This window comes from Biomphalaria glabrata, chromosome 5, assembly GCF_947242115.1.
Source record: "Biomphalaria glabrata chromosome 5, xgBioGlab47.1, whole genome shotgun sequence".
Classification (NCBI taxonomy): Eukaryota; Metazoa; Mollusca; class Gastropoda; family Planorbidae; genus Biomphalaria; species Biomphalaria glabrata.
The window spans coordinates 8,471,660-8,485,010 of NC_074715.1; the positions used below are offsets into that span (position 1 = coordinate 8,471,660).

The 13,351-nt window shown below is 34.7% G+C and overlaps 1 protein-coding gene across 1 annotated transcript in view; it reads left to right on the forward strand.

Annotated features, from left to right (window-relative positions):
* Positions 1-609: 609 nt before the first annotated feature.
* LOC106076304 (uncharacterized) overlaps positions 610-13,351 on the forward strand; it is a 114,503-nt gene continuing 101,761 nt past the window's right edge. The window contains exons 1-5 of the mRNA XM_056028519.1: positions 610-703; positions 3,678-3,747; positions 4,074-4,205; positions 9,344-9,517; positions 9,998-10,183. Coding sequence (XP_055884494.1) covers positions 3,690-3,747; positions 4,074-4,205; positions 9,344-9,517; positions 9,998-10,183 — 550 coding nt within the window. The 5' untranslated portion in view covers positions 610-703; positions 3,678-3,689. The remainder of the gene's footprint in view (positions 704-3,677; positions 3,748-4,073; positions 4,206-9,343; positions 9,518-9,997; positions 10,184-13,351) is intronic.

A 13,351-nucleotide genomic window follows, 5' to 3' on the forward strand; every position in this document is an offset into this window, starting at 1 on the left:
TATTTATATATACATATATTTATTTGTATCACAAAATAGATACAAGACACCGATAGCAAAGACAAACAGACACAAACACTCTTTTGTTCCCCTGGCAATCAAATCATTAAATAAGAACAATCTGGTATAAACTTTGTCACATGTAAATTATGAGTGAGTCTGGTGTGAATGTACACTTTTGTTTCTTATAGTTATAATGTTTTTTGTTTGGTTTAATGCACAAATTGTAAGACAAATTTCCTTACGGATAATAAAGATTATTATTATTATTATTATTATATATATATATATATATATATATATATATATATATATATATATATATATATATATATAGATAGATAGATAGATAGATAGATAGATAGATAGATAGATAGATAGAGAGAAAGAGAGAAATAGGCTAATTTTATATATATTCTTTGTTTACTTTCTAGATGTAGATAAGTTAGGACAAAGACTTAAAATATGCTAGAAATACGCTGTCTATTAAAATCTGTAAATGAGCCAGAAGGAGCTTGTTCGAGAATCACCTATACTTCTGACATCTGGTGATTAATCTAATATATGTCACTATCCTTTTATTTTATGAGCGTCTCTGCAAAACGTAATCGTATGTGCACAGTAAATTCTAATTATATATACAACTATTGAAATATTACATCACACTGTGAATACTCCAACGTAGTGTCAACTAATTCAAAGGGTATGATTCTATGGTGTAGCTTAAGTTTGTCTTCATATTTATTATAACAAGACAAAAGAATTGCTATTAATTTTTACATTTTAATGTTATATTCTTTTTGAGAAACAGAAATATACGTTTGTAAAGTAATTTGAAGTACAAAGCGTTTTAACTAATCATTGCTATTTAATAATTAATAAATATTTTATTATTGTAATTACTACTACTACTTTTATTACTACTATTACTAACACTTAAAAAGGACTCGATAAACGACCCAAATGCCTAGCAGCATAACATTAGGCACTTGTATTTATTAGCTTGGTCACAAAAAAAAAAATCTTTAAGTCTGTTATCTAGACTAGGGGTGCACCGGAAAGTCGCTACGGCTTAGGCTTCTGTTGAATATTTCTTCATTTTTCACTATTCGGCTTCGGCCGAATATCACTGCCGAAATGTTAGCCGGATTGTACAAACTGCAGCCTAGTACCTATATTTCCTTAATATTGTTGTGCGCCTCCGGATTAAGTCTTTTCTAGATACACCAAACGGAGGTAACACTTAAATACCGAAACATCATAGTGGTCCACCCAGGCTTCAATATTTTCAGAAAGAACATCCGAATGAAACTATATCAAAGACAAATGACAGATAAGAATGGAGAAAGAAGGTTAACAGATCTTGTGTAGTGCCCCAACGGTCCCGCAGATCAAAGGATAGGTGAAAGTGAATGTAAAGTTAGATGTGAACCTGGCCTAACTAGTTCCCCTTTCAGACCTTGTGGTCTATAGGGCAGATGTAAAGTTCAACTGTTTTTGTGGCCTACGGTTAACGAGGGTGTCATGTAGCCAGCACAACGACCAACCGCCTTTACTTTTCCCCAACTAATATCAGGTACCCATTAGAGCTGAGTGGACGCCCAAAGATTCCAAAGTTAAAAATCCCATTCTTCACCAGGATTCGAGCCCGGGACCCACGGTTCTGAAGCCAAGCGCTTTGCCGCTCAGCCACCGCACCTCCCCTGGCCTAACTGATGTCTTATAATTGATCTAATTGTTTTTGAGTATTGTCATTATGTATGGCTGTGTAGCAAAAGTCTATGAAAATGAAGTTCATAAGATTACTATTCGTTTTAAATTAGGTCTAGCTTAATATGTATACTAATTAGCCTTTTCTCTTTAAAAAACTGCTTGCATAACTGATTTTAAAAATTAGATTTTTCGCTTTCAGAAAAAAAAAAGTAGCCGTTGAATCAGAACTTTGAATGGTCTAAAATATTGTGATGTCGATTTTTCAATATCTTTTCTTGTTTACGAGATCTAAACCGGACAGACGGACAGACATTTCGCACAAAACTAATAGCGTCTTTTCCCCTTTCGGGGGCCGCTAATAAATCTCCACGTCAATAAAAATATATACCAATATTCATAAAGTGGACATATTTCAATAATGTCAGTTCTGAAATACATTAACGTTTTTGTTTCAAATAAAAGAATGTCCTTCTACAAACTACGACAATGCACCGAACATCTTTTAGTACAAAGACAAGGCGAGTGTTAATCTCAATAGGAAAAAAACTGTACATTATAAATTCGCATTACATACATAGCAGCAATGTCTGGCACATTCCGAAAGTTCGTCTTGACCTTTAGGTGGGCTAGATAACATGTAATATTCGTTAACTACGTCACGCTGACAGATCTGTCTAGATGTGCGGGTATATCTCCAGAGGTAGAGATGAGCAACCCCCACCTCCTTTTGTTTGTTTAGTCCTTAACATTGAGTTCATAGATAGACAGGTGACCACATTAAGCCAGATGTCATCATGCTGATAATGTCTAGAGGTCACATGAGGGAACTGTGTTTACTTGTAGAAGAATCTTTATTAGGGGGCTTAATTACAAGCCACAACTTTACACGGTTAACCTGGTATGAGTTTGTTTACTTGAAGATAAGTTGTTAATTAAGGGACTTAGACCACAAGCCACATCTCTACACGGTTGGCCGGATAATGAGTTTGTTTACTTGAGATAAGTCACAATTAGGAGGGGGGGGGGGCTGGACTACAAGCCACACATCTAAACGGTTAGCAGAGTAATAAGTTTGTTTACTTTTTGATGTCTCAATTAAGGGGCTGGACTATAAGCCACACCTCTACACGATTTCCAAAATTGCTAACTTGGAAATAAATGTTAATTAGTAGGTTGGACATAAAATACACACCGGCAAGAGTTATTTTTTGCAACCCTAAAACCAAGAGTATATTATTATATTTCATAGCTTATTAAGCCTAATTAAGCCTAATAACTAATTTTAATGTAGATACAAGTAGTAAGGGATATCTTTATAGTGTATCTATATAAAGGTCTATAAACAGTGTAACATAATAACTGTTTACACATTTGATACTTTAATAAAGAGATAAACCATACAGTATGGGTATAGATTCTGCGTGTTGTCTGTTTGATACTACTTCATTTATTCTAAACGCGAGTCCGAGCACATCGTAAAAAAAAATAAAAAATGACGATAATATAATTAATACAGCTTGTGAAGACTTCAACTGATGTTTATTTACAGATGTGAATAACAGGCTCATCTGTCACTACGTCGTTTCAATTAGCATTCTATCCAATATCCATCTTTCTGCAAGCCCTAGCCATAGTCTTCTCCTATCATGTAGGCCTACCCGTATTCTACAACGTCATTCGTCTGTCTGTCTACGTCACAACTTTTTACTGTCGCTAAAAAACAATGCGCATTATATTTATTTACAAAACTAACATAATCTAAAACATAAACTACATCACTACAAAAGAATACAATATTTCAATCGTACTGCAATTGCTATACGTACACTGTAAGAAAAGTGTCATTTATTTAATACACATAATTTACACGGAAAATAATTTAATTGTTGTCTACTTGACTAATTGATTTCTTCATTTTAATTTTTTTAAATGATATATTTTTTTTAAATTTCTTTTTATTACAGTTGCAAATAAAAATGGTTTGGTTAATGCTTATATCTTTATTGGGTGTGATAGAGAATACTGCATGTCAAGGTATAGTCTAACACCTACAATATATCGATTAACACTAGGTTAACAATAATATGCATATTGCTGGATAGAAATAGAAATAAAAGTTATGTATTTAAGGTGCATAGATAATAATAGATATATAGATACATGATAGAGAGATATAAAAATAGATAGATGATATGATATAAATAAATAAATAAATAAATAAATAAATATATATATATATATATATTTATACTGAGAGAGAGAGAGAGAGAGAGAATGAGAGAGAGATATATAAATGTTTTTGATTGGACCGATAATATGTGTTTACTATTTTGTAATGGTTTTAGTTTTCACTATAACAGGTGCATGCCCCGCTGGTTGGTTTGGTCCAAAATGTCAGTTTCAATGTCACTGTCAGATAAAATGTGACTCAACAGGCGAATGTCAGCATAAATTATGTAGTATTGGATGGTTTGGTTACAAGTGTCAATATCGTAAGTCATTATTTGAAATAAATAGTTTTGTTGTTAAATTTAAAATGTTGACTAAAAAATATCCGAAATAAATTTAGATTGATATTTAGATCATTAGCGCCGTTCAAGGCAATCTGTTGATCTATTACTGAATCGCATTAATTTGATTTTGTTTAAAATATTTGAAACAAGATTACAAAGAGAGTTTGTGTTACACAAACTCAGAGGCGGCCCCCGTCGAAGTCGGATCCCTGTCGGATCTGCATATTCGCAAATAATATTCAAGAGGTGATTTAATTTTGATGTAAAATGTTTTACACGTTTCGGATGTTCCTTCAGAGTTGAAGATAATTACTTCCTAGTCGAAACCTCCCGCAGGACGACGGGGGATGGGAGCGGGCAGGGTTTGAACCCTGGGCCATCCATAAATCTGAACGACAGTCCAGCGCGCAAACCGCACGACCAGGCAGCCATCCGATGGTCAAAAGTAATAATGTTTCAAAGATTCATTTGCCGTAAATTTAAATTTAAATTTAATAAAAAAATAGTAGATTAGTTTTAGTATATTAAAACATTACAATATTGATCAAAACGTTTGGAAATGAAAATCTACACTTTTTTTTACACTTTAAGTTTAGAAATTGAAATTCTACATCTTAATCTAGTCTATTTTAGTCTAAACTAGATCTAGAAATTCTAGATCTAGACTCTAAAATAATTTTAATTAGAATATAAATCCAGATCTAGATATACTGTAATAAAAATCTAGATCTAGTTTAAAAAATCTAGATTAGATCTAAATCAAGATATCATTCCTTTTTTAAACGCGAGTCACATAACGAGGCTTAATAAACATTACTATACCGAGTTCTTTTTTCATTTCATTTAAAGAATTAATTCCATATAACGTCAGAGGGAAAAAAAAACACTACGTCACACGGCCTAGCTAGACTAAAAATCGCCTTCATCTATAAGAGCCATTTATCGAGTGTTCATAGACTTTGGTGCACCGAGTGCGTTCTTTAAGCATTTCATTTAAAGAAATCATTCCATATGACGTCAAAGGAAAAAAAACACTACGTCACACGGCCTAGCTAGAATAAAAATCGCCTTCATCATTACGAGCCTTTTATCGAGTGTTCATAGACATTGGTGCACCGAGTGCGTTCTTTTAGCATTTCATTTAAAGAATTCATTCCATATGACGTCAAAGGAAAAAAAAACACTACGTCACAAGGCCTAGTTAGACTAAAAATCACCTTTATCAACACGAGCCATTTCTCGAGTGTTCATAGACATTGGTGCACCGAGTGCGTTCTTTTAGCATTTCATTTAAAGAATTCATTCCATGTGACGTCAAAGGAAAAAAAAACACTACGTCACACGGCTTAGTTAGACTAAAATATGTTTTCATTAATACAAGCAATTTTTTCGAGGGTTAATAGACATTGGTGCACCGAGTGCGTTCTTTTAACATTACATTTAAAGAGTCCATTCATATGACGTCAAAGAAAAAAAATTCCATTACCTCACAATATCTAGTACCGGTACCATAAAAAAAAATGTCTTTATTTACACGAGATATTTAACGAGGGTTCATAGACATTGGTGCACTGAGTTCTAATAGATATTATTTAAAAAGGATCAAAGCCACATTGTTTTTGCGTTTTGTCTGTCAGTCGGTCTGTCCGTTATCTTGATATAAAAAAAACAACTAAAAGTTATTAAAAATTGATTAACGTTTATTTTACGTTTCAAAACATCGCAATAATTTTTAGGTATGAACACAATTGAAAAGTTTATATAATAGATTGTTCCGGATGTTTGTATAAATAGTAAAAGAAAAAGAGAATTTCAGATAAATGTAATACAGTTAATTAAATTTTTTGGATGGTCTCGTATAAAAATTAGATGTACTACAGCCACGTGGAGAGATTTTCATACCTTACTTTGGTGTTTGGATTCTGTTTTCCTTAAAAATCGGAACATAATATTAACGATAATTAGATTTTTTAATGTTTTAGGTAGAAAGTTAAATGTACTGTAAGAGAGTAGTGAGTTAAAATATTTTTCATAAAAATCCGTAAAAACATTATTTCGTTAATGAGAAGATTATTTGTTTATTAATTAGAAGAGGGAGTTCAAACAATTATTTGGCGTTAGTAGATTTTTAAATAAATTCGGAAATTTCTGGCGACGATTTGTAAGAAACAAAATCCGGAACTTTCTTTATCGATTACAAAACTTCTATGTTATGTTTTACAAGAAAATTAAATGTCTAAAAAGTAATTTTCAGTAATCAATTCTAGTAAATTACTTTTTTTAAAAGCCTTATGCGATTTCAAACAATCATTAGGCATAATTCATGTTTTATAAAACAATATCCGGAACATTTTTACACTTAATGAAATATAAGTCAGTATAGAGATTATGATTTAGCATTAATATGCTATTTACATAAAAAACGGAACAACATATTATTGATAATGTGTTTTTGCAACGTTTAAGCATGGAAATTGAATGTAATATAAGTTAGAAGAGCAAACAAACATTTGTTGGCGTTGATTAGTTTTGCACAAAAAAATCCGGAACAATCAATTTTAGATACTTAAAACTATTGAGATGTTATGGGAGGAACATTAAAGGGTAAATCAGATTTTCAATAGCTTTTAGAGTTCTAGTTTTTTAAATCTAATCGTGACGGACAGACCGACCAACAGACAAAACGCACAAAAATAAGCTTCTTTTATTCGGATGGGGGCACTAAACAAAAAATAAATAAAATCTGATTTTTAAAAAAAGTTTAAGGAATTGGTTTAGCACCTGATCATGTTGCGACGTTACGCTACTGCACGAAAATCGCTGCATAAAAAGTCCATTTAAAAAAATGTGCGTGATATTTACATACAAAGTGCATTATTAGCCTTTATAAACAAACAGAAATGTTTTCTTTTAATTTTAGCAGCTAGTTGACCAGAAAAAACGTCTTTAACTATTATTTGTATTTGTTGTAAACATTTCCTGTACATTTTAAAAATATATTTGACTTAGTGATACTGAAAATACACAGAAATTGTCCATCTTTGTTAGCATATTGTAACATTGCCTCCCTTACATTTACGTAATTGTTTTAGAATTGGTGTATTTTTATGAAAAAATCGCTTGCATAATTAATTTTATAAATTAAACGGTTTGCTTTTAGAAAACCAAAAGTAGCCGTTGCACCTAAACTTTTCAAGCCGGATTTAATGATGAAATAATATTTTTCATATCTCTTCTAGTTTTCGAGATCTGAGTGTGACAGACGGACAGACGGACAGACGGACATTTTGCACAAACCTAATAGCGGCTTTTTCCCCTTACGGGGGCCGCTAAAAAAGTTGTACATGTTTTTGAAGATCTTCAGAGTTTAAGATAATTTACTTACTAGTCCAAACTTTCCGCAGGACAACGTGGGATGGAAGCGGGCAGGGTTTGAACCTGAAACCATCGATAAGTCCGAACTACGGTCTAGCGTGCAAACCGCATAATCAGGCAGCAATCTTAGGTTTTCATGATTACCATTCATTCGAGGGTATTTGTAAAATCTTGCAAATCATTAGTCCTCAAATTCTAAGCCGTCTTTTAATTTAAATCACTTTACGAGATACCATATTTTTCTCATTATACTATACTGATACTCCCATCATAAAATTGGCTGACGACACAGAAAAAAACTGCCCTATCCAAGGTGATGAAAATCTGTACCATTCAACAGTTTAACACTTTTTATCAATGATACTTGATGCCCAGCATTTTTATGTAGCATTCACTCCTTAAAGCTTGGATTTTTCTTTCAGCCTCAGCGTTCAGTGTCCAACTGTCACAACCAAATTGAAGTTTTCAGTACACATTTGAAGAATAAAATTTTAATTGTACTGGGAAGCTGATGTTACTCTTCCAGATTTTCCACAGTTTGCTCACGGCAGCGGATGCCTGCTTGAAGTTTTTTAAAATCATTTTAGCGGCCGCCGAAAGGGGAAAAGACGCTATTAGTATTGTGTGAACTGTCTGTCCGTCCGTCCGTCCCGTTTAGATCTCGTAAACTAGAACAGATAGTGAAAATCCGACATCATAAAATTTTAGACCATTCAAAATTCTGACGCAACGGCTACTTTTTTCTTTTCTGAAAGCGAAAAATCTCATTGAAAAAAAACAACTATGCAAGCATTTTTTTTTAAAATTACACCTTCTTTTTTACAACTGTTCACTATTAATTGTAACAAATACGTAAGGCTTGTTAGTAAGGATGATGGCTATTTACCATATTTTTAACCCATTTATGCAAACGGTTTTAGACTTATTTTTTTTTATATATTTTTTGTATTTATTGTATTGCTAAGTTGAATAAGTTGTATGGACACTCTTGCTACATTTACAAACAAAAATATGTTTACTCTTTTTTAAAGAGGAAAAAATATATCTAGTATGCATATAATTGGGACATTATTTAAGACAACAATTAATAATTAGTTTTTCACATTATCGCGTGAACTGGAGGGCTGCACCGTACCTATGGAACACTTAACTAAAGGAATTATTTTACAGATATTTTTATTTTTTCTTAAGGTTTTGAATAAGAGATTGAACCTTTACAAAACAATTACATCAATTAGATAATCGTTATAAGACATCAGTTAGGCCAGGTTCACATTGAACATCACATTCACTGTCACCTATCCCTTTTGTCTGCCGGACCGTTGGGGCACCACACATGATCTGTCAACATTATTTCTCCAATCTTCTCTGTCATTTGCCTTTGATAGAATTTCATTCTAATATTATTTCCGAAAATATTAAAATCTGCATTTTTACCTGCCTGGGTGGACCACTTTTGAGTTTGTGTTTCCACACAAACTGTCTTTGTAACCTAGTCTTATTTTTATGGATCTTTCATTTCTTCTTAAACTTGACAGTAGGATGTGAATGATGATCTGAACTTTTTCGATTTGAATCATTTTGAATTTAAAAAATAAATAAACAAAAAAAAAAAATAATTAATAACATGTTTTGCATTGTAAAATAAATAAAAATAAAAATTATATCACGAACTTTCAGGAATAATATACACAAATGGTTAAAAAAAAATAGTAAACTGTTTTGTATTTTGTTAATTTCAGAGGATTTCGTGTCACGCTTTAAAGTTCCAGTTTCTGAAATTAAAAGTCAACTCCCAAGGTGGTCCAATGGAGATGATTCTGACTGCATTGAGGATGAAAGAATAAAAGTAATCAAAATCCACTTAAAGGCAACTATTTATTTTACTTGGATAAGTTTGACAGTCAAGAATACTGGTAGGAAAGTTTACAAACTTAACATTCTCTGCGTGTGTGTCTCTCTCTCTTTCCCTCTGTCTCACTGACTGGTTATCTGTCTTAGTGTCTGTATTTGGCTCTCTGTCTCCAGCTGTGTCTTTGTCTCTCTGTTCCTAACTCTCGGTTTCCCTGTCTCCGTCTCTTTGTCTCTAGGTTGTGTCTCAATTTCTCTCTTTCTGTCTCTTTCACACTTTCTGTCTCTCTTTTTGTCAAATTTTTTTTCCTCTCTAATATATATATATATATATATATATATATATATATAAATTTGACAAAAAGAGAGACAGATATATATATAAATGAATATGCTGTAATGGATATTTTGGCTGTTACAATGAATACAATGCAATGGTGGAAAGTCTTACTTAATAATTGATTTCTTTTTTGAAATACACAAACTATTTAACTACATTTCTTTTGCATTTTTTTTAAATTGACTGTTCTAATCTTATCATTTAGCATTACTCACGAGGTTCCGTTTGACTCTCTTAAATAAAACAAGGAGATGGGAATGTGAAAAACTAACGTTCGCATCCATTGCCAGAGACACTGTAAATATACGATGTAATGGGAGAGAACTTATCAATAAAATTATTCTTAAAGGGGACGGGGTGACTACCCTTTGCTCAATACACGTCAGCGGCGGTAGGTAATGTGTGTGTGTGAATCTTATAATGGTTTATAAAATGTTCATAATTTACCTTAACGAGTGTAAAGGAGGTAAATTTATATAAAGAATTATGCATGTAAATATATAGTACTTCACGAATTATCTGTGAATTATTAATTATCAGTCTAAAAGATACAAAAGGACACACTCAGGTGAGCGTTAATTAGTTTGGATCAGTCATGTAATTGAATTCTTAATAAGACCCTGGCGACAAACAATAAACCACTACTTCAGTCAAGTACTATTTCATTCCCTTCTTTTGAGATATCAAACAAAGTAATTATCACCAATAGCTAATTAACTATTGATTTTTTTAAATTGATTTTTGTGTTGTCAGGTCAAAAGAAATAATTGTGCAAAATTTCAGCTTGAGCCGAGATTGGGTGTCTGAGAAATAAATTTGATCAAACAGACAGAAAACAAAGAGACCGACAGACAGAGTGAGTTGATAAACAAAATGATAAATTGAGACATGAAAATTCACTACACTATTTTATATACGTATTTATTTTTTTACCTGCCTAAAATACACTATATGTAAGTTGGTCAGATTGGATAAATAGCTTCAAATTATATCAAATCTTCTCAGACACGCAGCTTCCAACTGATTCCTGTGCAGTAATATAACTCCATAAAGCACAACAGCCTGCCTTATGTCCATAGATGATGATATGAGAAAGTCAATTTCTAACTCAAACGAAGTTTATTGCTGATGAGAATAATGATGATTTCATTGGCATTAATACAAAACAGTTGTAATGTTTGATAATATATTAAGTCATTATTTATCAAAACTTTTCAAGGTTACAGTGGCTTTAATTTGTTTATCGATCACCTAGAGCATTAGAAGGAAAAAAATCTTATTATTAAAACTAATGTGTAAATTAAACAATTTTTTTTTAAAAGAAGTTTGATGTAGGATGTATTAGTGCTTTAGTAGTCAGTGACTAACATTTTGAAGAAGATTTAAGCATCATCAGATTCAGTGGCGTAGCTAGGGTGTGAGGAGGGTGTGAGGGGGGTGTGAGGAGGGTGTGAGGAGGGTGTGAGGAGGGTGTGAGGGGGGTGTGAGGAGGGTGTGAGGAGGGTGTGAGGAGGGTGTGAGGAGGGTGTGAGGAGGGTGTGAGGAGGGTGTGAGGGGGGTGTGAGGAGGGTGTGAGGAGGGTGTGAGGAGGGTGTGAGGGGGTGTGAGGAGGGTGTGAGGAGGGTGTGAGGAGGGTGTGAGGAGGGGGTGAGGGGGGGGTGAGGGGGGTGTGAGGAGGGTGTGAGGAGGGTGTGAGGAGGGTGTGAGGGGGGTGTGAGGAGGGTGTGAGGAGGGTGTGAGGAGGGTGTGAGGGGGGTGTGAGGGGGGTGTGAGGAGGGTGTGAGGAGGGTGTGAGGAGGGTGTGAGGAGGGTGTGAGGGGTGTGTGAGGAGGGTGTGAGGAGGGTGTGAGGGGGGTGTGAGGAGGGTGTGAGGAGGGTGTGAGGAGGGTGTGAGGGGGGTGTGAGGGGGGGTGTGAGGGGGGTGTGAGGAGGGTGTGAGGAGGGTGTGAGGAGGGTGTGAGGAGGGTGTGAGGGGGGTGTGAGGAGGGTGTGAGGAGGGTGTGAGGAGGGTGTGAGGAGGGTGTGAGGGGGGTGTGAGGGGGGTGTGAGGAGGGTGTGAGGAGGGTGTGAGGAGGGTGTGAGGGGGGTGTGAGGAGGGTGTGAGGAGGGTGTGAGGGGGGTGTGAGGAGGGTGTGAGGAGGGTGTGAGGAGGGTGTGAGGAGGGTGTGAGGAGGGTGTGAGGGGGGTGTGAGGAGGGTGTGAGGAGGGTGTGGGAATTTGAATGAGTTTTCGACATTTTTGTTTTACACGGAAACGCTTCAAAGACCAGCTTAGGCGCCAACTTTCCTTGGCTGACATAGAAGAGAGCACCTGGTTGCATGCGGCCTCAGAACGAGACAGCTGGAGGTCACTCACGAAGGCCGCGGGATACACATTTGAGACCAAAAGAAAATCTGCTGCCCGAGGACAAACGCAGACGGCGAAAAAAAAACTTAATCGACCACCTGCGGACAATGGTTATAGGGTTATGCTTGCCCTAGATGTGGCAAAATATGTAGGTCACAGCTGGGGCTGCGCAGCCACGGTAAATGCTGCATTCCTCACTAATCTTCGGTCTCGAAATATAAAATATTACGCTATTATCTCATGTCATGATGTTGAATGTAAATGATAAAATGATTAATTAAAAGGTAAACCAAATAAACAAAAAGAACACTTGTGCGATCCTATATAGAAGTAGTAGACGCAGAGTTAAAGGGAAACTACCGATGGTTTTTCAAATTTGAGTTATTGACCTATTTAAATTCTGCGTAAAAAGTTGTAATAGTAAACATTTTACCATTTTTTATTTAAATGCTTAGAAACATTTATATTTAATAAATTAGTCAGTAAATTCTTGACATCTTAAAAAAAAAACGGGGTTCTATGAGATTTTGTTTTAAACCATGTCAAACGTCACTTTCCTCAACAATACTGAAAGAGAAACTAGATTTGACCAATCGTATCTCTTCATTCTTACAGTAGCTGTTAGGCTGTTAGGCTTAGTGACGGTCTAGTCCAGAGCTATGATACAGTTATATATAGGCCTATGTATATACAAGTATACATAGATCTAAAAGCATTAGGATAATCAACTCGAGAAAAAAAAACATTTCATCTAAGCCTCTCCCTGTCCCAAGAAGTAAATAGATCGTGTGTCTGAACTGATTCGAACAAACTGGTCAGTGTAAGGCTAGTCGAGACTACGTGTAGTCGGTCATGACAAGACAACCAAGCGATAGTGTTTGTTGTGTGTTGAGTGGTCTGGCGGGAAAATACACATTGCCTTGGTTAGTCAAGCATGTAAATCTACTTTTAATACGCATTTTTTCTTTGCTTACAAGATCCTAGATCTAACTGCATAGACAAAGATATTTCTTTTAAGAGAAAGTAAACTTTGCTGTATGGTCTCCTGTTATACAATAAGTCAATAGATTAAAACGCATTTGTGACGTCACATAGAAACCCGGTGAAAGTTTTGGATGCGCAGGAAAATTACGTCGGAAAAACATCAATTACTAAGTTATTATTGCAAAGACAAAAAAAAAAGAGTTATATATTCATTATCTGTAAATCAAAA